At 33.2% G+C, this 25,078-nt stretch overlaps 1 protein-coding gene and 1 long non-coding RNA gene across 8 annotated transcripts; one reads left to right on the forward strand and one right to left on the reverse strand.

The window, feature by feature from the left end:
• Window positions 1–15,906: 15,906 nt before the first annotated feature.
• LOC140874984 (uncharacterized) lies at window positions 15,907–18,133 on the forward strand. 7 transcript variants are annotated; one of them, XR_012148283.1, is made up of 5 exons: window positions 15,907–16,530; window positions 16,600–16,651; window positions 17,029–17,103; window positions 17,189–17,231; window positions 17,757–18,133. XR_012148283.1 is itself a non-coding variant. In XM_073278499.1 (3 exons), exons 1-3 carry the CDS (start codon window positions 16,229–16,231, stop codon window positions 17,869–17,871), a joined length of 486 nt encoding a protein of 161 aa, XP_073134600.1. In that variant the 5' UTR covers window positions 15,907–16,228; the 3' UTR covers window positions 17,872–18,133. The 7 variants fall into 7 exon arrangements, 1 of the variants encoding a protein (XP_073134600.1); XR_012148285.1 differs by having other exon boundaries at window positions 15,907–16,651; window positions 17,029–17,061; XR_012148281.1 differs by having other exon boundaries at window positions 17,029–17,231.
• A 1,530-nt stretch (window positions 18,134–19,663) lies between these two features.
• Window positions 19,664–21,580, reverse strand: LOC140866728 (uncharacterized). Its single transcript, XR_012144964.1, has 4 exons — window positions 21,112–21,580; window positions 20,802–21,017; window positions 19,997–20,291; window positions 19,664–19,887 (listed from the first exon to the last, which is right to left on the reverse strand). It is a non-coding gene; the product is annotated as an uncharacterized lncRNA (long non-coding RNA).
• Between the last annotated feature and the right edge of the window lie 3,498 nt (window positions 21,581–25,078).

Here is a 25,078-nt window from a genome sequence, read left to right on the forward strand (position 1 = left end):
CTTCCGACACTCTTCTACTTTCATCTTGATATACTCAATACCAAAATAAAAGAAATCTTATTTTCTAAAACTCATATCATAAATCTCTAGTCATTTCTATTGCTGATCTAATTTAATCACTGCACAGAAACAATCAACTTTTAACTGGTACTCAGTTATTGCATTAATAACTATACTGCATCTTAGCTTAATACCCAAATATTATATTATCAAGTTCAATCTTATTTCCTCGAATCTATATTTTATCCTCTCTGTCTAATCTTCCAAATACTTTCCATCCACTCAAAGGCCAAAACTCAGCAAATACAATGATTAAAGGCTCAACAGACAAACATTATAGCATAACAAATCACTTATCTATGAATGTATGTGATGCACCAATATTAATCAATACCTAAACAGTTTAACTAGAATTATATCAAATACCTGCAGTCTCATGATTTGGTGCAGTTTGAGCCAAATCTTCTGTAATTGCTTATTGCCGATGAGATTATTCTATATTCGGACTTCCTCTTAATGTGCTTAAGCTAAGGATGCTATTCTCATCTTTATTGAAATACTGACTCGTAAACTTCATCGATCTTTGCTGTTGTTGTCACTATCTCTTACTTCATAGTTGTACTGCTATGGAATCTGCCAAACCATTTCAGTACCTCTTCTCTTCAGCAATCTCTTCTTTACAATTCACCAAATGCATGATTTATATGTTATTACATGTTTTGTGGTTTAAGATTATTATGGCATATATAGATTCAGTATGATTAAATGATTTATATGTATGTCGTTCATACTGAGATTTATTTCCACTGGAGTTATCCGATTGTTGCCCCAACAAAGCAACAATCGGATAGCTCCAGTGGGAATAAATCTCAGTATGAACGACATACATATAAATCATTTAATCATACTGAATCTATATATGCCATAATAATCTTAAATCACAAAACATGTAATAACATATAAATCATGGAAGCATAATAGATTCTTAATTTATTAAAGCATAACTATTCATCCATGGCAATATCATACCAAGCATATAAAGATATTCACATCTTGAATGGCATACAATAACATGCTAGCATTTATAAATGCATATTCTAAATCATAGAAATCTCTAGGCAAATGCATAAATGCAATGCATGTTTCAAGGAATAGGCTATTAATTCTGATAACAATAAATCTTAGTTCTTGGGATCCCGGGGAATAAAATCTTTAATAGACCACCAATTTTTCCAATCGAGGTGGTGTCAAGTATCTCAATCCCCTGACTTTGGTGCAACTATAATGAGTCATCTAGCTCTGGAAGTAAATCTACATTCTGTGTCACTCAACTATAGCTCTCCAAACGTCATTTCCAATCTAGGTCATTCGACCCTCTATGCTTTTCAAGATTAGGATTCAAGATGAATGCAACATAATCTTAATGAAAAAATTCATATAATTCTGTAAAACATCTTGAACACATAATTCATATAATCATTCAAAGCAACCATGACAATTAAATCACATAAAAACACATTAACATTTAAGTATGTGGTTTTATGAAACTCGATAATCATAAATGATCTCTAGTTGTTCTTCACATCTTATCTATTGTCTATTCATACCTTGATCTTGATTCAAATATGTTGAATCTTTGCAAACTCTTGCAAATGCTAATCAACCACCTGTTGTCAAAATTCTGCTCTTCTCAATTCTGCTCATTCAATCTTGATAGCTCCTTCAATCGTCTCGTTGATCTATTTCTCGATTCATCTTCTTATCGACTTGCATACTTTGACTCGAGCACAATAATCTTCAACTCAAGTCTGAAATGAAGTATTATACAATTCAAAGTATGTTCCCAATCTTATTCAATGCTTAACAATCTCAAAACATGATTGAATGACCGAAATTCAAACCGGCGTCATAACGGTTCCGAAATGAAAATTCCAAAAGTATAAACATCATCTTATCAATCATCTAAACTCATTATCATCACCAATTCAGCAGCTAAATTTCGAAATCATCAGCCCCAAAAATTCAGATATCTGAAAATTCTTCTAAAATTCGAATGCATGTCCAAACGACGATCTTTTCTCGATCCGTCTTAAATATGCTATCGTCGTATATACTAGAACACGTTTATAAAATAACATCTTAATTCTAACAATATTTTAAAATTCAAACATGGTAGAACTTCATAAAACTTACGTCAAAATGAAGCACTCGAAGCCGTGATCACAAATATACGATCAATCTTGAATTCTACCGATTGGATTAAATTTTAACCGGAACTGGAAATGAAAGAAATGGCTTCTTCCCCTTCCTTTATTCTTCTCGGCCTCTTCTGGAATTGGGAATGATACTATTCACGTACATATATCTATATACATGCCATGTCTTTTTCCCAATTGCCTTAGGGAATTGCACTTTGGCCCCTGAACTTTTCATTATTTGCAATTTGGTCCTTAGACCATCTTTTGCTTAAAATTAAATCCTTTCTAATTCCAACTCATAATTTAAATCTTAAATCCCATAAATAATCAATTCAAATATTCTAACTTTTAATTTAAGAATTCCGGATATTAAAATCTTAAAATCCGAAAATCCTCAAATTAAATATTTTCGACCCGAAAATTAAATCTCTAATTCTGTAAATTCTCAAATTAATATTTTTCCATATTTGGAATTTCAATCTCAATTCTGAAATTAATAACTTAATATTTTCGGGCCTTACATCTATGTTTTTTTCCGATGGTAATTCTTTTTTAGTTTTATAATGAGTTAGTAATTTGTTTTGAATTCAGTAAGTTTTTGGTGTTTGTATGTCTTCTCTTTTTTGGTTGAATATGGGTACTGTTGTGTGGGTAGTAGTTTATATTAGTTGCATATTTTTCAAATGCACAAGAAACTTTGTTTCACTAAGATTTATCAGAGGCCACAAGAATTAACCAGTAAGCATCGAATCCACTAGCATAAAAAGAGGTTCCATGAAGCATGAAATGCACCCCTTTTGTGGATACAAATTCGTCTTCTGCTGCCAATGCTTTGAAATAGATATGAGTGTTTTGTTGGATCTCGGATCTCTATCGTGCCCAAAACGCAGCGGAAGTTTAAATTTAATTTTGACGTTCAAAATTTTCTCGGACACTCGTATGGTTTAAATAAATGTACGTAGGGAGTTAAGAGATTTATACCTATCAATCTTAAAAGATTGGCGATGGCTCCAACTATTTCGAAAATAGCTCTTGTTGTAAATCCCTACGAACAATCAACTGGATTTTTCCTCCTTTCTTCAAATCAGGTCCACGACCGGATTTCCTGTTCCTCTTCTAATTCGCACTTAAAAGAAGAAGAAATTTAACGAAGAGAAAACAAAAGAAAGACGACTGGAGAAGAGAGCTTGCAGAGAGCTTCGAGCAGAGAGAACAAAAACTTTTTTGTGCATCTAATGCACTGCTTCTCTTCATTTTTAATCCCTTCAATCAATTGATTGAAGGGAATAAATGAGTTGTCGGCAATAATAGCCGACAACTCATTTAAACCTTTTTTTTTTAATATTATAATAATATAATATATATATATATAATATATATATAAATATATTATTATAAACATAAGGTCCCACAATCATAAATATATATTATATATATCCATATATATATATATTGTATATATATATATCTATATATATATGCATTTATATATATATTGAGTGAGTCCTTAAATCCGAGTCCAACTCGGAAAAAATTAATTAAACCCTTTTAATTAATTTTGCTCTCAAAATTTCTATAAGCTTTTATAAACCATTTATAAAGCTTATCTATCGATCCAATCAAATTTGTTCATCATAAATTCAACTCTTTAAATTTATTATCTCAACGGGAACAGGAAAACCAGTATTTGTGTAACCCTCAATGGTTCAGGGATACAGCTAGCTGTGGGTCCAGGCTTACCCTTATTAGCCTCATTCTATGCATCAACTCCTTGATCATAAAATTTCAGAACTCATTTCTGATTTAACCCATCGAATCATGGTAAGAGCGTTAAGTAGCACCGCCCCATGATTCCCTAGGTATCAATGATAGTGCCTGCAAGAACCAGTCGATTATGGTTAACGTACAGTACAGTCCCTTCATCTCATATATCCCGATCGAAACTGCAACCATTGGTTCATCGAGGGTTGCACGTGAATTTCGATAATGATGTGATGTCTTTGAGAATACATAGTGGCATCGCATGTGTAACTTGGTAAACACTTTACTCTACTACACATCTTACACTCTGGCCAGAGATTCCATGCACTATTATCTCATTTTATCACATAGGATATCCACACCCGTAGGTGAGCGGTGAATCCCCGACTACAATGCACTGGCTCCTACATGTGTCGCAACTGTACCCAACATAACAACCTGATGACCCTCATGGAGTCAGTAAACGAGTCAAAGTAAAGTCCTAGCATGTAGAGCCTCAGTGTTGTCCCGGGTCGTAAGGACTAATGGTGTACAACCATAACCACGGACTTATCCACTCGATGAATGATAACCACTTGGGAAGTCCGAGGGAGGGTAGTTCAGTGAACTCATCGTATGAGCACCAATCTGTATGATTGAACATCTCTATGTCCATACCAATGAAACGTGGTACACATCATCACAGATTCTAGTCTCGAACTCGAGCGATCCTTATCCTTATTTCGGACGGCTCAATCGACTAGGAACTTGATTTAGAATATACAGTAATTAATAATATGTGTTTCATGATTGCCATCACATGTACAACCTCATATCTTACTATAGTATATTCAAGGTTTTTATCTATGCAACTTGCATGGGTATACAGATAAAGAAAATGCCAGATAAAATATTAATTATATTAAAATAAAGATTGTTATTACACTTGAGTCAATAAAATCCCTGACCAACATTTGGCTTGCAGGGCATCTACTCTAACAATCTCCCACTTGCCCTAAAGCCAACTACTCATTAGTTTTAATCCCATTGTTTCGCGATGCTTCTCAAACAATGGTCCTGGCAAGGGCTTTGTTAGTGGATCAGCAACATTATCTGTAGAGGCAACTCTCTCGATTGATATGTCTCCTCTTCCCACAATCTCCCGAATGATGTGGAATTTCCTCAGTATGTGTTTGGATCGCTGATGAGACCTTGGTTCCTTTGCCTGAGCAATGGCACCAGTGTTGTCACAGTATACCGGGACTGGATCAACTCCATTTGGAATAACGCCCAACTCTTGGACAAAATTTCTCATCCAAACTGCCTCTTTGGCTGCAGCAGATGCTGCTATGTATTCGGTTTCAGTGGTGGAATCCGCAACTGTGTCTTGCTTGGAACTCTTCCAAGAGACAGCAGCACCATTAAGCATGAATACAAAACCAGAGGTCGATTTCGAATCATCCACGTCACATTGGAAGCTAGAATCAGTATAGCCTTCCAATTTTAATTCTCCACCCCCATAAACCATGAACAAATTCTTAGTCCTTCTCAAGTACTTAAGAATATCTTTCACGGCTTTCCAATGCAATGGACCAGGGTTAGCCTGATATCTGCTTGCAACACTCAAAGCATATGCTATATCAGGACGCGTTGATATCATACCATACATGATACTACCAATTGCTGACGCATAGGGAACACATGTTATCATCTCTATCTCTTCATCAGTCTTAGGGCACATTGATTTAGATAGAGTAACACCATGACACATTGGTAAGTATCCTCTCTTGGACTCTTCCACAGAGAATCTTTTAAGTATGGTATCAATATACGTGACTTGGGTGAGCCCCAGCATCTTCTTTGATCTATCTCTATAGATTTGTATTCCCAATACATAAGATGCTTCACCCATGTCTTTCATGGAGAATTTACTTGCTAACCATACTTTAGTTGATTGCAATAATCCTATATCATTCCCAATGAGAAGGATATCATCAACGTAAAGTACTAGGAATGTCACTGCATTCCCATTAACTTTCTTGTACACACATGGTTCCTCAGGATTTTTAACAAAACCAAACTCTTTGATAGTGTTATCAAATCTGAGATTCCAACTCCTAGATGCCTGCTTGAGACCGTAGATCGATCTCTGAAGTTTGCATACCTTATGCTCACTTCCTACTGATGTGAAACCCTCAGGTTGAGACATATAGATCTCTTCTTTAATGTCTCCATTGAGGAATGCTTTTTTCACATCCATCTGCCATATTTCATAGTCATACCATGCAGCTATGGCTAGCAATATTCTAATCGACTTGAACATAGCAACTGGTGAAAAGGTTTCCTCATAGTCAACTCCTTGCCTTTGAGTATAGCCTTTTGCCACTAGTATTGCTTTGAAGGTCAATACCTTTCCATCCGCCCCAAGTTTTCTCTTGTAAATCCATTTGCATCCTATGGGAACAATTCCCTCAGGTGGATCTACTAAAGTCCATACTTGGTTCGAATACATGGAGTCCATTTCGGACTGCATAGCTTCAAGCCATTTAGATGATTCAGCATCAGATATTGCTTCTTTGAAGTTTCGTGGATCACATCCATCACTAGGCTCATCATGGCCTTGTTCATGAAGAAGCGTATATCTTGCAGGCGGTTTGATTATTCTTTCAGACCTTCTAGGTATGTGTGATTCAACTACTGGCTGTTGGAGATTGGGTTCAACTTCTACAGTCGTGGGTGTATCTCGAATTTCCTCGAGTTCTATCATTTTGCCTTTTCTATCTAATAGAAACTCCTTCTCCAAGAAGGTGGCATTTCTAGAAACAAACACATTTGCTTCTTTTGGATGATAGAAATAATATCCAATAGAGTTCTTTGGATATCCCACGAATTAGCACAAAATGGATCTACTATCCAATTTGTCTCCCACTATCTGCTTCACGTAAGCAGGACATCCCCATATTCTCAAATAAGAATATTTGGGAACCTTTCCCATCCATATCTCATATGGTGTTTTATCCACTGCCTTCGTATGGACATTATTCAACAACATTGCCGCAGTTTCAAGCGCAAAGCCCCAAAACGATCTAGGCAATTCAGTGAATCCCATCATAGATCGAACCATGTCCATCAAAGTTCGATTTCGACGTTCAGAAACACCATTCAATTGTGGTGTTCCTGGTGGAGTCCACTGTGAGAGAATCCCATTCTCTTTAAGATATTCCAAAAATTCAGTACTCAAGTATTCTCCACCTCGATCAGATCTGAGTGTTTTGATACTTTTACCCAATTGTTTCTCTACTTCAGATCTGAATTCTTTGAACTTTTCAAATGCTTCAGACTTGTATTTCATCAAATACACATACCCATACCTCGAAAAATCATCAGTAAAGGTAATGAAGTAGGACTGCCCATATTTAGTGCTAACATTTAGCGGGCCACATACGTCTGTGTGGATCAAATCCAAAAGTCCATGTGCACGTTCTACATTCCCATTAAAGGGAGTCTTGGTCATTTTTCCTTTCAGACAAGATTCACAAGTAGGTAGAGAGTTTATATCTGACATGTCGAACATGCCCTCTCCCACTAGTTTGTGCATCCTTTTTTGAGAAATATGACCTAGTCTAGCGTGCCATATATGTGCTGAGTTTTGACTATCTTGTTTTCTTTTATTTGTTGTTGTTACTGTTTGGACATTGTTCAATGAAATATCTTTTAATTTTAAGTTATAGAGATCGTTTTGTAATTCACCAGTTCCAATCAAACATTCATTCTTATATATATTGCAAACACCTTTTGCAAAAACACAAGAATAACCATCTCTATCAAGCATAGAAATAGAAATAATGTTTTTTAACCAAATCAGGAACATACAAAACATCTCTCAAAAGCAACTTAAAATCATTGTTTAATATTAAAATAATATCTCCTTTGGCCTTGGCAGCAACCCTTGCTCCATTTCCAAGTCTTAGAAAGTTCTCACCTTCTCTAAGTTTCTTGCTTCTTGTCATCACCTGCAAATCATTGCATAGATGAGAACCACATCCGGTATCCAATACCCAAGAAGAAGAATTCATTGAGATATTAATTTCAATATAAAACATACCATGGCCAGAATGCTTCTGGGCAAGATATTCAGTGCAATTACGCCTCCAATGTCCAGGCTTGTTGCAGTGGAAACAGACTTGTTCTTATTTATTTGGCCTTTTGGGCCCTTGAGCAGGTTTCTTATATGGCTTCTTATTAGGATTGTTCTTAACTGCTAGGGCAGAACGCTTCTTTCCCTTGTTTTGGGCTCCCTTTTTCGTCCCAGACGACGAGCCCAAAAGCAGAACAGTCTTTTCTTTCTTGATTGTGGCCTCATAATTAACAAGCATATTGACCAACTCTTCAAGAGTGGCCTCTATCTTGTTCATATTAAAATTAACCACAAATCCGTCGAACGAGGAAGGTAAAGACAACAAGAGAATATCAGTCGAGAGCTCATGAGGCATAACCATATCGAGTCCCACTAATTTCTCAACTAACCCAATCATCCTAACACCATGCTCATGGACCGAAGCCCCTTCTCGCAAGCGTGTAGTCATGAGTTCTTTCACAGTTGCGTGTCTTTCTGATTGAGTTTTAACACCGTATAACTCTTTCAGATGAAAGTGAATGTCAGCAACATTCGCAGCATCCTCGAACCGCCTTTGCAGTTCATTCGACATAGAAGCCAGGATGTAGCTCTTAGCTTGGAGATCATGGTCCCACCATTTCTCAAGCTTGGCTAACTCAGTCTTACTGATGTTAGGAGCTGCTTCCTTCGGTGGCTTCTTTTCAAGCACATACGCAATCCTCTCAGAGTTTAGAACAATCTTTAGATTTCTTAGCCAGTCTTGATAATTAGGTCCGGTTAGCTTGTTTTGTTCAAGAATAGCAGAAAGTGGATTGCGTGTCGACATCTTAAACATACTGAAATTGAAAACAGATAATCGTTACTAATTATTTTAAAATAATTATAAGATATAAAATATGGACTTTGATTTTATAAATTTCCTCCCACTATTTTGACATTTTCACCACCCTCTGATGAAAAACGGGAAATCATATTTCCTTAGTGAGCACGTAGAGTCCAATCTAGACAACTATGATCCCGAATAATATCAGCCAATCATAATTTCTAAAAGGTAGAGCCCAATTGCATCCCCATGCAACCTCTATGTGTTTCGTCTCACTCTTGATAAGGACCCAATAATATGACGTCGTTTATCTTCGAGTGTCAAGCCGACCCATCAATGTTGAATCGTAGTAGACGGTCGTCATGAGTTCCCTCAATAATATGAGCCGAAGTCATGTGAGTTCCACCCAATTCACATCACCTATGTCAGTGGAAGTCACAGTTTTCCGGCGTCCAGGTCTCCCCAATAATATGAGCCAGACACTGACCGCGGGTAGCGTTCAACATACAACCACCATTGATGGAAGACAAGAATAAATTAAACTCTTTTAATTTTTATTTTTATGGCTTGATATAAATTTTGAATCATATTCAAAATGAGGGATTTTAATTTTGAAATTGTCTCATCATTTTATTTAAAATCACGTGCCATGAGTTTGTATGTTTGCAGGATTCATGCAACTATATTATCGAATAATATACATACATGCATATTACTATATATCGCATATATCATAATATGACAATTAAATAAGGATGATCGATTGCCAATACTATTTGATCCATGCGAGCCAAGCATGGATCAAGGTCCAAATCCTAGGTAAATGCAGGGATGCAAATGCAACTTATTACATAAGTTTCCAATATTTTACATGTCGCATCTTGATCATCGGGTCCACCATCTTCCAATCTTGATCTCCCACTATTACAAATATTTACATTTGAATAGCCATGGCACATAAGGGATACATATCAAGGGTGGGAACGAGCCATAAACCAGGCTCACTTTAATTTTATCAAATAAAATTATACAAGTTGAGACATGAAAAATATCCTAACATACACCTAGCACATTGGTCATGGCTCTCAATCATCCTTCATGCATATAATATCACATATTATATAATTCATCAATTTCATGTATCTTGTAATTTTATCACTAACCGCCACAATTATTAAATGAATTAACAAATTAAATAAACTCCTTTATTTAATTTCTAATTAATTCAATAATAATTGATTTTCTTGTAAAACTCTTTTTACTATAAATAATTAAAATCACATTCTAATTATTTATTTCATAAAAAAATATTTTATAAAATCGCATCGGATCCGAAACTCTTTTCGAAAAATATGTATATGTGTAAGGCTGCCCGAAACATTTTCAGACTCACCCCTACACCTACTGACCGAACACTTCCCGAATTAAATTCGAACAGTCAGCCCAATTGCTGTTTCGGCAATCATGCTTTGCATTTAATGCAAAGCATGATTACTATTATTATATTATATATATATATATATATATATCTATATATATATATATATATATCTATATATGTATATAGATATATATTATAAAAATATATATAAGGATATATATTATTATTATCATATATATGTATAGATATATGTATATATTTATTACGATATCTATATACGTATATAGATATATATATATATATATATATATATATATATATATATATATATATATATATATATACGTATATAGATATCGTAATAAATATATACATACATATATCTATATATTTTATAATATATATATATCTATATACGTACATATATATATATCGTAATATATATATACATACATATATCTATATACGTATTTTAAATTCTATAAAAATAAATTTTATGGTGTAGCGATATTGAAATATTTTTTTATGCGGTTAGAAATTAAAAATACTCAACATGAAATAAACCATACGATATAGAGAACCTGCCTCTGATACCACTGTTGGATCTCGGATCTCTATCATGCCCAAAACGCAGCGGAAGTTTAAATTTAATTTTGACGTTCAAAATTTTCTCGGACACTCGTATGGTTTAAATAAATGTACGTAGGGAGTTAAGAGATTTATACCTATCAATCTTAAAAGATTGACGATGGCTCCAACTATTTCAAAAATAGCTCTTGTTGTAAATTCCTACGAACAATCAACTGGATTTTTCCTCCTTTCTTCAAATCAGGTCCACGACCGGATTTCCTGTTCCTCTTCTAATTCGCACTTAAAAGAAGAAGAAATTTAACGAAGAGAAAACAAAAGAAAGACCACTGGAGAAGAGAGCTTGCAGAGAGCTTCGAGCAGAGAGAACAAAAACTTTTCTGTGCATCTAATGCACTGCTTCTCTTCATTTTTAATCCCTTTAATCAATTGATTGAAGGGAATAAATGAGTTGTCGACAATAATAGCCGACAACTCATTTAAACCTTTTTTTTTTAATATTATAATAATATAATATATATATATATATAATATATATATATAAATATATTATTATAAACATAAGGTCCCACAATCATAAATATATATATTATATATATCCATATATATATATATATATCGTATATATATATATATCTATATATATATGCATTTATATATATATTGAGTGAGTCCTTAAATCCGAGTCCAACTCGGAAAAAATTAATTAAACCCTTTTAATTAGTTTTGCTCTCAAAATTTCTATAAGCTTTTATAAACCATTTATAAAGCTTATCTATCGATCCAATCAAATTTGTTCATCATAAATTCAACTCTTTGAATTTATTATCTCAACGGGAACAGGAAAACCAGTATTTGTGTAACTCTCAATGGTTCAGGGATACAGCTAGCTGTGGGTCCAGGCTTACCCTTATTAGCCTCATTCTATGCATCAACTCCTTGATCATAAAATTTCAGAACTCATTTCTGATTTAACCCATCGAATCATGGTAAGAGCGTTAAGTAGCACCGCCCCATGATTCCCTAGGTATCACTGATAGTGCCTGCAAGAACCAGTCGATTATGGTTAACGTACAGTACAGTCCCTTCATCTCATATATCCCGATCGAAACTGCAACCATTGGTTCATCGAGGGTTGCACGTGAATTTCGATAACGATGTGATGTCTTTGAGAATACATAGTGGCATCGCATGTGTAACTTGGTAAACACTTTACTCTACTACACATCTTACACTCTGGCCAGAGATTCCATGCACTATTATCTCATTTTATCACATAGGATATCCACACCCGTAGGTGAGCGGTGAATCCCCGACTACAATGCACTGGCTCCTACATGTGTCGCAACTGTACCCAACCTCGCCACCTGATGACCCTCATGGAGTCAGTAAACGAGTCAAAGTAAAGTCCTAGCATGTAGAGCCTCAGTGTTGTCCCGGGTCGTAAGGACTAATGGTGTACAACCATAACCACGGACTTATCCACTCGATGAATGATAACCACTTGGGAAGTCCGAGGGAGGGTAGTTCAGTGAACTCATCGTATGAGCACCAATCTGTATGATTGAACATCTCTATGTCCATACCAATGAGACGTGGTACACATCATCACAGATTCTAGTCTCGAACTCGAGCGATCCTTATCCTTATTTCGGACGGCTCAATCGACTAGGAACTTGATTTAGAATATACAGTAATTAATAATATGTGTTTCATGATTGCCATCACATGTACAACCTCATATCTTACTATAGTATATTCAAGGTTTTTATCTATGCAACTTGCATGGGTATACAGATAAAGAAAATGCCAGATAAAATATTAATTATATTAAAATAAATATTGTTATTACACTTGAGTCAATAAAATCCCTGACCAATATTTGGCTTGCAGGGCATCTACTCTAACATGTTTATTCCAGTGTTGAACGAGATTCACCATAGGTTTTAGTGTTCAAATCCATTGTTCATGTTTTTTTGTCTCAAATATATTGTTTGACATGGAATAATTAGTTGGCTTTTACTTACTTGATACCTAAAATTTTTGTAAGTTTATAATTATCTTGAGTTAGTCTTTGATTGATTTAGATGATATATTTATTGTCAATTCTTTTTCAGTTTTATACGGAGTTTGTCAAATCCATGAATTTGTTCTTCAACTATAATTTTATCATCAAATCCATGAATTTGTTCTTAAGTAATCAATCTTTCACCACATGAAAAGTGAGAGTCCTTATGTTTATACTTGGCCGATTCAGAAATTTCATGCATAGTAGTAATTTCCACAACAGAACAAAACCTACTGTTAACATATTCAGAATGCACAACTTTCTTATCAAATTCTTCATTCTCAACATGCGAACAATAATGTTGCTTAATTTGATCTATTTATTGTTTAATGTTATATGATGAGTTGAGGGCGGTTGCTTATTTAAAATAAGATTAATTATGTGGGCTTTTAATGATCTATTAGTCATGTTTTTTTCCTTGTTTCTGATTCTTCTTAGTACCATATATATTTGTGTTTTCATCAAATCCTTCTCTTTTGCACTTTCATGTAGATTGTATGTTCTGTCTCGATAAAATGTTTATTTGATTCGACGAAAATGGCAAAAGGAGTGGTTCGTAGCATGGATCCGAATATTGAAGTAGGAAGACAGATGTTGGGACCAAATTGGTGTGAAATACAAGTTCTAGTTGTCCTAGAAAAGAAGAGAGTTTGATTAGGTCATATGATGTTTTCCAAATGTTTGGGGATGCGCTTGGAGGAATGATAGCTTGACATTGTCATCTCGTATGATATTCGAATTTTCAATTAACTATTTATTGTATATACTCGTCATGTTATTGTCTTTTTAAACCAATATCAATTATATTTGCAGTTGAAAGTTAATGAAGAAGACTTCTATTAATTGCATTTAGATAAATGACAGTTTGTCAATTTCTCATTTGGTATGATATTAATTCGTTTTAATTAAATTTTAATCTTTTTTTATCTTTGTGAATCTTTTATTTATTATATTTAAACAAACATATGAATTTTTATTATAGATGACAAGAATATTGAATTTTGTTTAAGAAACGATGGTTGAAGATGCACTACAAGTTTGCAGATGTTTTTTTCTATGAGACTTAATTTTTTATTTTTTCCTAAACTAAATACCTAAAATACAGTGTTGGTATATAAATATTTTTTGAGGTGACATTTATCATTAGTATTGCACATTATTGATTTCAAGATGAATGTAAATGATTGATTAGCCCTTTGATTTTTATTTTAAAAATTTGTTATTTATCTTTATGTTAATTTGTTATATGCGTGAATAAGGCTGTGCTTACTTTAAGAGATGAGATTGTGAAAGGATAGATTAAAATGTGATTATTATTATTATTTGATAGGATATGAAATGGTTATGAAAAAATAATAATATGTTTAGTTTGATGGATTAATTTGGGATTGATTTTTTTTCCTCTTTTCACCATGTACAAATTTATAATCCCTTCTAAAATTTAGGATTAAGAATCATTTTTAAATCCTATTATTAACGGACTTAAGGATTTATAATGATTTTTAATTTTGCAACTAAACATAGGATTAGTCGGTATTAATAATGTTATCCTTCGTTTATCAAGCCAAATAAACGCAGCCTTATAGAATGAAAATATTGAAATTGGATGACATAATGATATACGAAAATTCTGTCACAATAGAACATAAAACAACATACATAAAAATATCATAGTAAAACTCATATGAAGACATTTTAAAAAGTCATTATAAATAATTATTAATGATAATTTTTAATGTACATATAGGTAAGTATAAAAGGCATTTATAAGTGTCAGCACAAATTATATAACGAGGTATTTTAAATTGATTTTATAACCTATCATTAGTGACATTTTTATTGTCACTATAAATAAAATACATGAGACTTTTAGATGTCATTATAAATTATTTTAAATGACACATAAATTTGTCATTATTACCATAATAAAGACATATATAAGTGTTCTTAAAACATGAGTTTTCATGACATTACATATTGTCATTATATTGAGATTTTGTGACACCTGTGGAGTTGACATTACATTAATACCTTATAATGACCTTACAAAATGTCAGCAATTCTAAGACGACATTAAAATAGAAGATATTTATTGGAGGTATCACTAAAGCTTTAATGTCACTAAATGTTGAATATAATTACATTTTTTAGTGTCACTATAGACCCCTTTTTTTGTAGTGTTTATGAATTTTAAAAAATGTATAATATTTATAATTGTTTATGTATATCTTTTTTGCGTGTTTTTTTTTTATATATAGCTAGTTTTTAATTTTTGGTGAGGTGATCTGTCTAATCCTCAACCTGTGATGGGTTGTGTTGAGTTCGGGTTGCCCCACCCCATCCTATTTGATGGCCAGCGAAGGTGGGACGAGGTGTGTTGCCTGTTTGAGAACAAATTCGTTATAATTTACACGTATAAATTAAAGGCATTGATTTTTGCATTCCATTTTTTTTATTAAATACACTACATTTTTAAGTTTTATAACATAAATTGACATTGATATCATTTTCTTCATTATTTTTCTAAAATTTAAGTGCAATATATATTCCACGTTTAAGAATTAAAACTTTCAATTATTTACCATATATTGTGAGCATTATTCATTTGACGAAGCTATTTTTTATTGTGAAAAACATATGCAAACAAATATATTAACTATTTTTTATAAATTTTTATTTAATTTTTAAAATATAAATGTCTTTTACTTGAAATTTTAATTTTTTAAATTTATATAAAAATATCATCATAGAGTAAGATATTAAAATATGAGAATGAAATATCACTTGGTTGAAAAAAAAATTAAAATAAGAAAAGTATTAAAATTTTAAAAGTAACAAATCGGTAAAAAGAAATCGAAAAACAAAAGTAACGATAATTTAATGAATTATATTTGTAATATTATTTTCTAAACTTTTGCGTGTTTTTATGCATTTTATGTTTTAAGTAATTTATTTTAGTAATTAAGATCATCATTCATAAATGAGTAACACTCCTATGAGACCGTTTCACGAATCCATGTCCGTGAAACGGGCCGACCCATGCAACGTTCGGATCTTAGGTTAAAATCAGCCCCCTTTCGTGCCTTTTTCTACGCAGACAAAAGCATAATTCTTCTTTGATTTTTCTTTAATTCTCACCCGATTCAAATCCAATTTCGATCCAGAGGTGCAGCGATATGTGTATCTCACCGTGGGTTATACCTGGTTTTGTTCGATTTCGATCATTATACTCGTACGAGGATCTTATCAGGCTCAAGCGGAGTACGATGGATACCATTGCAACCAATTCTTGGTGGTGAACGATTGTCTCCACATGTATCCTCACGCCGCCAATTGGACCTTCTATTTCGACATTGACGAGTATATTTATCTTCCCAATGGAAACACATTAGAATCTGTGATGCGAGCACCACCCAGTTCACCATCGAGCAAAACGCCATGCCAGTGTCCTCTGCTTGAACGATTCCTCCAATTACTCCAAGTATTTACCCAATTCCGAAAATCGTTATCCATTCATTTTTTTAGTTTTTTTTAATTCTCCTACTTAAACTTGCTGGTTTCAAATCTTTTCCTTAATTTCGCCAACACTGGCCACGGCAAATGCTCGTTTTCAAGGTACGACGGTTTATTTCTGATATTGTGCTAAAATGAGAGCTTAAGGTTTGATTTTTTTGTTTTTTGCAGAATTTGAGAACAAAATCTGCAGTTTAGGCTTCCTCAAACCAAATATTTGCAGGTATATTGTTTGCGTTGCATCTTTATAAGCCTAAAAACTTACACTGAATTTTGGATTTTTAATGAACATCAATGACTAAAAAAATGACTCAAAGTGTCATGCTTTTAGTCGATAGTAGTTGAGAATCTGAAACCCGAGTGGAACTTCTCATTAAGATTTCTCTGGTTTACATAAATTAAAATTTGAGGTTATATTGTAGCTATCAAATGTGATAAAATAAGAAATGTTTTCTTTCTCGAATATTGATTTGGCAAGGACAGAATGGTGAGCAAAGCTACCGGTCTAGTATCCCATATTCCCATTTGCTAAGTATGTTTATCGCATCTGAATATATCGTTTCGGTAATCATAGAAGTTGAGCTTTTATTCATATGACAGATGAACAAATTATTTCTCCTGGAGCAAAGCAAGGTTGCTTCCTCTTGCGATCCCTTTTATCGAAAAATAAATCAGGTAGCTGAATTTTGGAGACTGAGTTGGATACTTGCTATTGTTGCAATCATTCTTACCATCTGCACCTGGATTTTACTAATATTAGGTTCTGTAACGGCGTTGTTGCGATGGCCAACTGCTCCTGCTGGGTAATCTAGTTTCCTTATGCCATAGAAAGAGTTCTTGGGAATTTTCTGTACTTTAATTGATCCATCAATTTACATAGGATGAAGATGCCTGTAGTAGCGGTCCTCAAATATGGAGCGTAGACTTTGTCTAAGACTGTGAGTAAACTGAAATTTATATTATTGGATAGGGGCTGACGAATAAAAATATAGTTTGTGTATCACGCTTCTTAACACAAAGCTATGGTGCATCTATGCCCTGTAAAGGCCCAAGTCAACTCTTAAGCACACCCTAACTTTAAGAATAATAAATCTGTCGATTAGGAAAAAAATTTATTGCTAGCCTTACATTCTTTGGCCACTATTCTGATCTTTTATTTTCTTTTAAATGATCTAGCAATTTCAGTTGATATGTTCTGATCTTTTAAGTGAGCTAGCAATTTCAGTTGATATTCATAAACATGCATGTAATGGTTAACTAGTGCAAATACAGTGTCTGTGTTATTGTTCAACTGAATCATACATTTGATATTGTGTGTGATTTTGCAGTGAAATGAAGGAGGTACGGAGTCTAGCAGCTAAGCCTAATGGAGTAATTCATGTAGTCAAAACAGCATGGCTTGAAGACTGCACTCACAAAAAGAAAGGAAACAGGAATCCTTGATATGCAATGAAATCCTGTGCTCTGAATCAACAATGTACAAGCTTAGGTTTGACAATAATCTGACGCACACATCGTTCACCAACAGCAAGGTTGCGTCCGACGGCGGCAGCCCGATCAAGATTGTGTTGTACGATTGTCAGTTCCAAATCCGTTGTTAAATCTGATTATAAATATTAATAACACGTTGTATGGATTTAGTGTTTTCTTTGTAAGTCAAAAATTATTATAATGACACTAAGTTGTCAATGTATTCTCAATTTTTTGCAAAGTAATACTTTGATATAAAAAATTTTTCAATGAAAACTAATACTTTTCACATAAACAATAATATTTTTATAATAAAAACTAATACGTTTTACAATAAATATAATATTTTTTATGTCAAATTATCATAGAAGTAATACTTTATCATAAATATTAATATTTTTTAATAAAAAAATAATATTTTTTATGTCAAATTAGCATACGATGGAAATAATACTTTTAACGAAAAAACTAGTACTTTTGAGAAAATAAATAATACTTTTAACATAAAAATAATATTTTTATGCCAAATAAATATGCATTAATTTTGGCATAACACGTAAACGAAAACGTTAGAAATAATACTTTAACAAAAACAATAATACTATTGACAAAAAGAGTAATATTTTTGGCTGAAAAAGTAAAACTTTTTGTGTCAAATTAACATATATCAGAAGTAATACTTTTATGATAAAAATCAATATTTTTCATACAAAAAATAATACTTTTGACTAAAAAACCAATATTTTTTATGTAAAATTAGCAAACAATAGAAGTAATAATTTTAACAGAAAAATAAATACTTGTGTATTTGTATTTCTTATAACATAAATAACGATTATCCCATGAGAAGTTCGCGGTAAGCGACTCATCTAAAGCACCGCTTGCAGTTGCCACCCCAAAGGGCTTTCAAGCATTAAATAAAGGCAATCTTTGTGCATGCTTATTTCTAATGCGGCATAATTTTGATTGGATCAGTAGCAAGAGAACTTGAAAGCTGATTTTTGGGTTTTGCAAAGTTAAAAATTGAATTAATTCTTGTTGTGTTCCAAATCTCGGAGAGTTTTATGTTCTTTTTTTCCTGGTCTTTTAGCTGGAGATGGCGGATAGATGATTATGTTTGTTTTTTGAATTTCTGTTTTCACCGTCGTTTTTTCTGCTAAACAGAGATTATAAAACTAATATATGCTTATTTGACTAAAAAGTATCAATTTTTATGTGAAAAATATTAGTTTTCCTTGCAAAAGTATTATTTTTTTATATCAAAGTATTAATTTGCAAAAAATTGAGAATACCCTAACGACTTAATGAAATTCTAATAATTTGTAACTTAATATGAAAACACTAAGTTCATACAACATTTTATTAATATTTATAATTTAAATGTTTGAATACAAAATAAAATATTATTTTTTATGTGAAAAATATTATTTTCGATCAAAAGTATTAGTTTTTCTGTTAAAAGTATTACTTCTAAAATATACTAATTTGACATTAAAAGTAATAGTTTTTCCGTGAAAAAAAACATTTTTTAAATAAAAAATATTACTTTTTATGATAAAACTTTTATTTCTAGAGTATGCTAATTTGACATAAAAAGTATTACATTTTTTGTCAAGCGTATTAGTTTTTCTATTAAAGATATTAACTCTAACGTATGTTAATTTGACATAAAAAATATTACTTCACGACTTAACGACATTCTAATAATTTCTGTCTTACTGGGGAAAGACTAACTGCACACAAAAGATTGACACGTTGAATAAACACTCCAAACTATGAAGAGCTACAAAAAATAAGCAGTCATTAAGATTTGAGGACAGCAAGATGGAAAAAGTAACATGATGAAAAATCATCCAATCCCTGGTGACATTGATAGCTCCAATGCAATGTGTTGATAAAGGCAATCGAGTACTATTGCATTTGTAAAATCTTGCAGCAAGTTACTCCTTTAAATCTTAGCTGCCAGATCAGGCATTTATTCGCATATACCTATCATGATGAAAACAAAGAATGAATAATACTTGATACTAATTACAACACATAATCTGAGTTTCACAACAAAACGCAAATGACATCTATAATAAGATATCTATAATACCTCTTGAGCTCAAGACTCAAAACCACCTTTTTCTTGATAGTCTCGTAAATCTTGTCACCTTCGTCCAGTCTAATAAATCCCTTGCCATAAAACTGTAACTCTTGAACATTTTGAGTCCCGGAGATCCCGCTCTGGCAATCCGAAGGTGCATAATCATCCTGATGTTTCTCATCAAGATTACTACTAGTGTACAAGTTTTCTGTGTTCGAATTGAAAGGAACAAAGATCGTGCGTGTTGAGGTCGTATTCGACGCAAAAGCCTCCATCTTTCGGAATAATCAGCCATTGATTTTTACTGTATGAGAACACAAGTTTAAACTCATATTTCTTGCTGACCAGGTGACCGAATTAGTAGATACTCAAAAACTTGTAGAAAAAATTAATTTGGTCTCCAATTAAAATCACTTCGCACTGAATAAAAACAAACATGATGCAGCATTTGCAAATGCAGATATATCTAAGGCAACCTACTTTCAGTATTGAAACAAAACATAACCAAATCCAGATCTTTCAAAATAGATTATGTCAACTCAGGGTCAATTTAGCAGACTTATTACTAATACAGGACCAAGGAAAAGCTAACCAGAGTATCAGATAATTCAATTTCACGTCAAATAAAGCTGAAGTCAGCGGTCTCTTAAATGCCTAAAGAATCACTTCTCAAAGAATCATCAATACTAACAACAAATTAACATATCCATTCTAATATCCCAAAGAATGAACCAGAACTCCTCAAATCAATTGACCAAACAATCAACATAAAATTCATCCAAAAACCAACATAAAATATAATAAAATTACTCACTTGATCCATTTTTGTAGAGGATATCAGGCAGCGAGAGCAGTGAGCCATGTCGAAAGCCCGGGCAGGATATGAAAGTCTCTGCGAGCCCATGATGCCGATCATTGCTGGAACGCCTCGTTCCAATGCAAACCACACCTGCGCTTCGTGGGTATATCTTGGAGCAAAAGATATCCCGATAATGTTCTTCTTCAGCAGATAAGCACCCTAACTTGCTACCTGAGGAACAAACACCACAAAAAGAGTTGAGAAGTTTGTGAAACAGAAGATACAAATATACAATACGATCAATATTGTGAGATAAACTCCTTACCCCGCAGCTCGTATCAACAGCAGTTCGAATGGTTCCACCAGTAAGAAGGATAAGAGCATTAATATAATCGATATAAGCATCCGAACCCCGGGGAAACATGGTTCCTCCTCTGGGAAATCTAAAGCGATCTCCTTCAATTTGGATCCAATTTTGAACAGCTTTCTCCTTCAATTTTGCTTCTGGAGAGGGTCGTCGCCTTCATATTGGTCAATCGCTTCAATTGACCTCCTAATTGATTACAACAATCGAATTGAAGTAATTTCAGATGGATAGTTGAATCATGGTTGTAACTTCTTCGATTCAAGATGGGCTGGGAATTTTTCTGTTGAAATTGAACGCAAGGAGATGGGGAGAATCAAACTCAAGGCGATGGAGATTTCCGTTCAATTTTGCAAGGAGAGCGAAAAAATGTTTGGGCTTAATCAACGCAAGAATTGGATTAAAATCTAGCGGGTCGCAGGCAATCGATCCGGGTCAAAGATCCGTCTCACGAAATTATATTCGTGAAACTGTCTCGTATAAGTGTTTGCCTTCATAAATTTGCTCAAAATAGAAAATTCAATAAAATGGTATCATTGTGAATATATACTATAAAATTAACAAACACTGCTCAAAATAGAAAATTCAATAAAATGGTATCATTGTGAATATATACTATAAAATTAACAAACACCTTGTATAAGACCGTTGCACGAGTTATATTCGTGTAACGGATCGTGATTTGGATCGAAACTAACCCGCTTGTGCAACAAGGTACATTACAAATCTTACGTCTACCCTAAATTTGATTTTTTTTTCCCAATTATAATCCCAATTCCCGAATTAATTGAGCCCAAACTCTTTCACTCTTGCTTGCAAAATTGAACGGCGCCTTGCATTCAATTTCAACAAAGAAATCTCCAGCCCATCTCGAATCGAAGCTACCATCGATCAATGATTTAGTTTGTTGTTACGGTGATTTCATGCCCTTGTTCTTTTTTTTTTTTTGGTTTATGAGATTCGATTCAAATTGTGATTGTTATTTTCTATTTTGAATTGATTGTAATTTTGTTTCTTGTTCTCGTGTTTATGAATTCTTAGTTTAGAAATTGTTGCTTTGTTGTTTGGTGATAATCCAAGATGGAATCACTTGAGAACAGTGTATGATTTTTGCTGTTTGTGGAACATTGAAGCTTGAAGTTTCAGAAATTGTGGGCTTTTGTAGTTCTTACTTTGCAAAAGGGAATATGTCGAGTCTTCTTGTGTTATGATGACTATTGATTTTTTTTATGAGTATTTTCTATGGGTGAGGTGGGAGGGGTGTCTTCCAGAAAAGAAAGCATAACCGATAGTTTTCTCTCGTAAAACAGGAGCTTTAATTTATAGATATAATATTTTGATTGTTCATGATTCTTAAAGCTTCGTTCTTATGTAATTTTTACTCATTCTCCTAGGTGGCAAAAATAGTGCTGATAGATCTCTACTTGTGGATCTTATGTACTGGGTTTCCCAAAATCCTCCACCAGCACACCTTTTTCTAATATCTGGTGACAGATTTGGCAGGAATCTTACATCGACTGAGAATGAACAATGACAATATCTTATTATCAAGTCTAGATAGTGCTCCTAGTGTTCTGTGCGGTTCAGCAACTATCATGTGGTAGTGGAGTGATTTGTTGAGGGGAGAGAATCTTACAGGGAAACACTTTAACCAGCCTCCAGATGGCCCTTACAGGGAAGCACTTCTAAAAAAAAATTGCAAATTGCCCTGTTATTAGTGTGGCTTTGACATCAGAGTTTATTGTTTTACCTAGTATGCTATTGTCAAATTATAAACATGATATATCACATGTCTCTGTTTTCTTAGCTTTGGCATCTCGGTGCCTTGAGTTGATAAGTGGTCATTTTCATATCTTTGCATTTGCTTGTGTTGTTGAATACTTGAAGGGGAAGTCGTTATGTACTGTATTTGCTAGATTTGAGCACTAGTTTGTTCCTTGCTTTTCAGCACAAAGACACGACTAGGTAAAATCTATTAATTTTCATTTGTTTGCTGAGATCTTGATTTTATTATTTTTTTATGTTTGATTCTCCAATTTTATTTGCAGATCATCGATCCAGATTTAGTGTTCTTATATTTCTAACTGGTATGAGTTTAGACTTCCTCTTTTATACTATCTTCTGTCCAAATCTCAAGTATGATCTTTGAGGATGGTGTAAGATAAATAGTAGTAAATAGGAGTCCCCATTCGTCGAATTTGTAATGGCTAGATCCTAGATCTATAATCTGTGTCAAGCCAAACCAATTAATTTGTAGAATACAAAACTTAATGAACTAGTAAGTGGTGCATCAAAGTTGTGTTATTAATTTTATCGTCATCACGTGCACTTACTGGAGATTTGAAAACTTTGACTAATAACATTTTAAGCTCTAATGGTGGGTTAAAGTTTGTTCTAGACCCGTGATTTAAGGTTTTTATGTTTTTTTGGTTGGAATTCTTCTTTGTTCAGAGATCTGAGAAAAAAATTGAACTGTGAGTTCTGGTTCTAGTTTTGAACCGAAATCAAAAAGCCATTTTGGTTCCAGATTTTTATATTGGTATGTGCTATTTGTATCCCTAATGTTCTTTTTTATTCCACAAATCATGTTCTTTTTTATTCCTGCAAATCATCTGTATACATTTGTATTTCTTTGTAAATAAGTGCATTAAAACAGGGACCTCATTCAAAATTTGGGTGCATAAACTAGGGACAACTTTTTTTCCGAAACATGGGCTTAGGGTGCTTTCAATATGTGTTTGAGTTAATTTTTTCATTTTCCCTATTGTGAAATCTGATTTCCAACTTTATAGTGTTCCTTTTAGTAGTTTGCTCATGAATTCAAATTGATTGTTTCTTCGACACTAGAAAAGGGCTGAATCTTCTAAGAGGCTGTCATAATTTTTCTTGTTTAGACGTATGGAGAATTAAAACTGACATGGAGCATGAAGTTGAAACTTTTAACAAACTATAACTTTTTCGTGCATGTGTGTTTCTTTATATTGAAATATGCTATCAAATATCAATCCTTGTTGTGGCTTTTTTACCTATATCAAGCATGCTATCTAGTGGCTTAATGAATGCAAAGCTGCAGAAGCAAATGTGTTTCCGTGTTCTGTAGAAATCGCAATGACGGTCATAAAAAGAATTATTGTTTTGGTAAAAAGTACATAGTCCATCTTAGCTAGGTCTTGCAATGGAAAATCAGTTACATATATCAAGATAAATTGCTAAAATAATCATGTAAGTTGCATATTCTTGCTTTTGGTTCTCCAAGTAGTAGTCAAAATCTGGTATTTATCCTATAAGTTATTTAGATTTGCTTCGCAGGTGAGGAACTTTGTTTTTTATTTGATAATAATAATTATGAGTGAGGTCATTTTCTCTTAGTCGGGTGATTCTAGTTGTAGTTGACGTTGTTCGGTGCTCTTTGGGTCCATTGGCTTCTGAAGATCTCAGAAGACTTTTTTTTACTCTACTTTGAGGCTGGTATGTTGGGTACCTAACATTATGATGATAAATGATTATTGTGTCAAATTGATAAACTGGAAGCATGAGTACAAAATTTGACGTTATTTTTTTCCTTCTTTCAGTAGATTTTCTTGTAACAAGAGAAGTCGATGAATTCTAAATTTGAGAAAGCACGACACGAGGAGCAGAAGGTTCCAACGATGGGGGTAAACATCATGATGCCTTAAAAGACGATGAGAGAGATTCACATCAAGAAGACCATGTCAAAGACGTGAAATATAGAGATGATGAAATTTATGGAGATAAAAATGTCAAGAAGATTACCTCAAAGACGATAAGCAAAGGGATGAAAAATATCACAAAGAAACCAACAAAGATAATAAAATCGGGATGTCAAGCATAGGATGGATGATAGATGTTGTCGAAATATGATTTTTTGTATTACTTTTTATGTTAAAAGTATTAGTTTTCATAGTAA

The sequence above is a fragment of the Henckelia pumila genome, chromosome 1 (assembly GCF_033568475.1).
Source record: "Henckelia pumila isolate YLH828 chromosome 1, ASM3356847v2, whole genome shotgun sequence".
Taxonomy (NCBI): domain Eukaryota; kingdom Viridiplantae; phylum Streptophyta; class Magnoliopsida; order Lamiales; family Gesneriaceae; genus Henckelia; species Henckelia pumila.

What these genes read in the sequence shown, in the direction of transcription:
- LOC140874984 (XM_073278499.1), top strand. Translation starts at nt 16,229, where the DNA reads ATGTATCCTCACGCCGCCAATTGGACCTTCTATTTCGACATTGACGAG. An exon ending in GATTCCTCCAATTACTCCAA is followed by an intron (nt 16,397 to 17,028) that starts GTATTTACCCAA and finishes TTCATATGACAG; the next exon opens with ATGAACAAATTATTTCTCCT. An exon ending in TGGCCAACTGCTCCTGCTGG is followed by an intron (nt 17,232 to 17,756) that starts GTAATCTAGTTT and finishes GTGATTTTGCAG; the next exon opens with TGAAATGAAGGAGGTACGGA.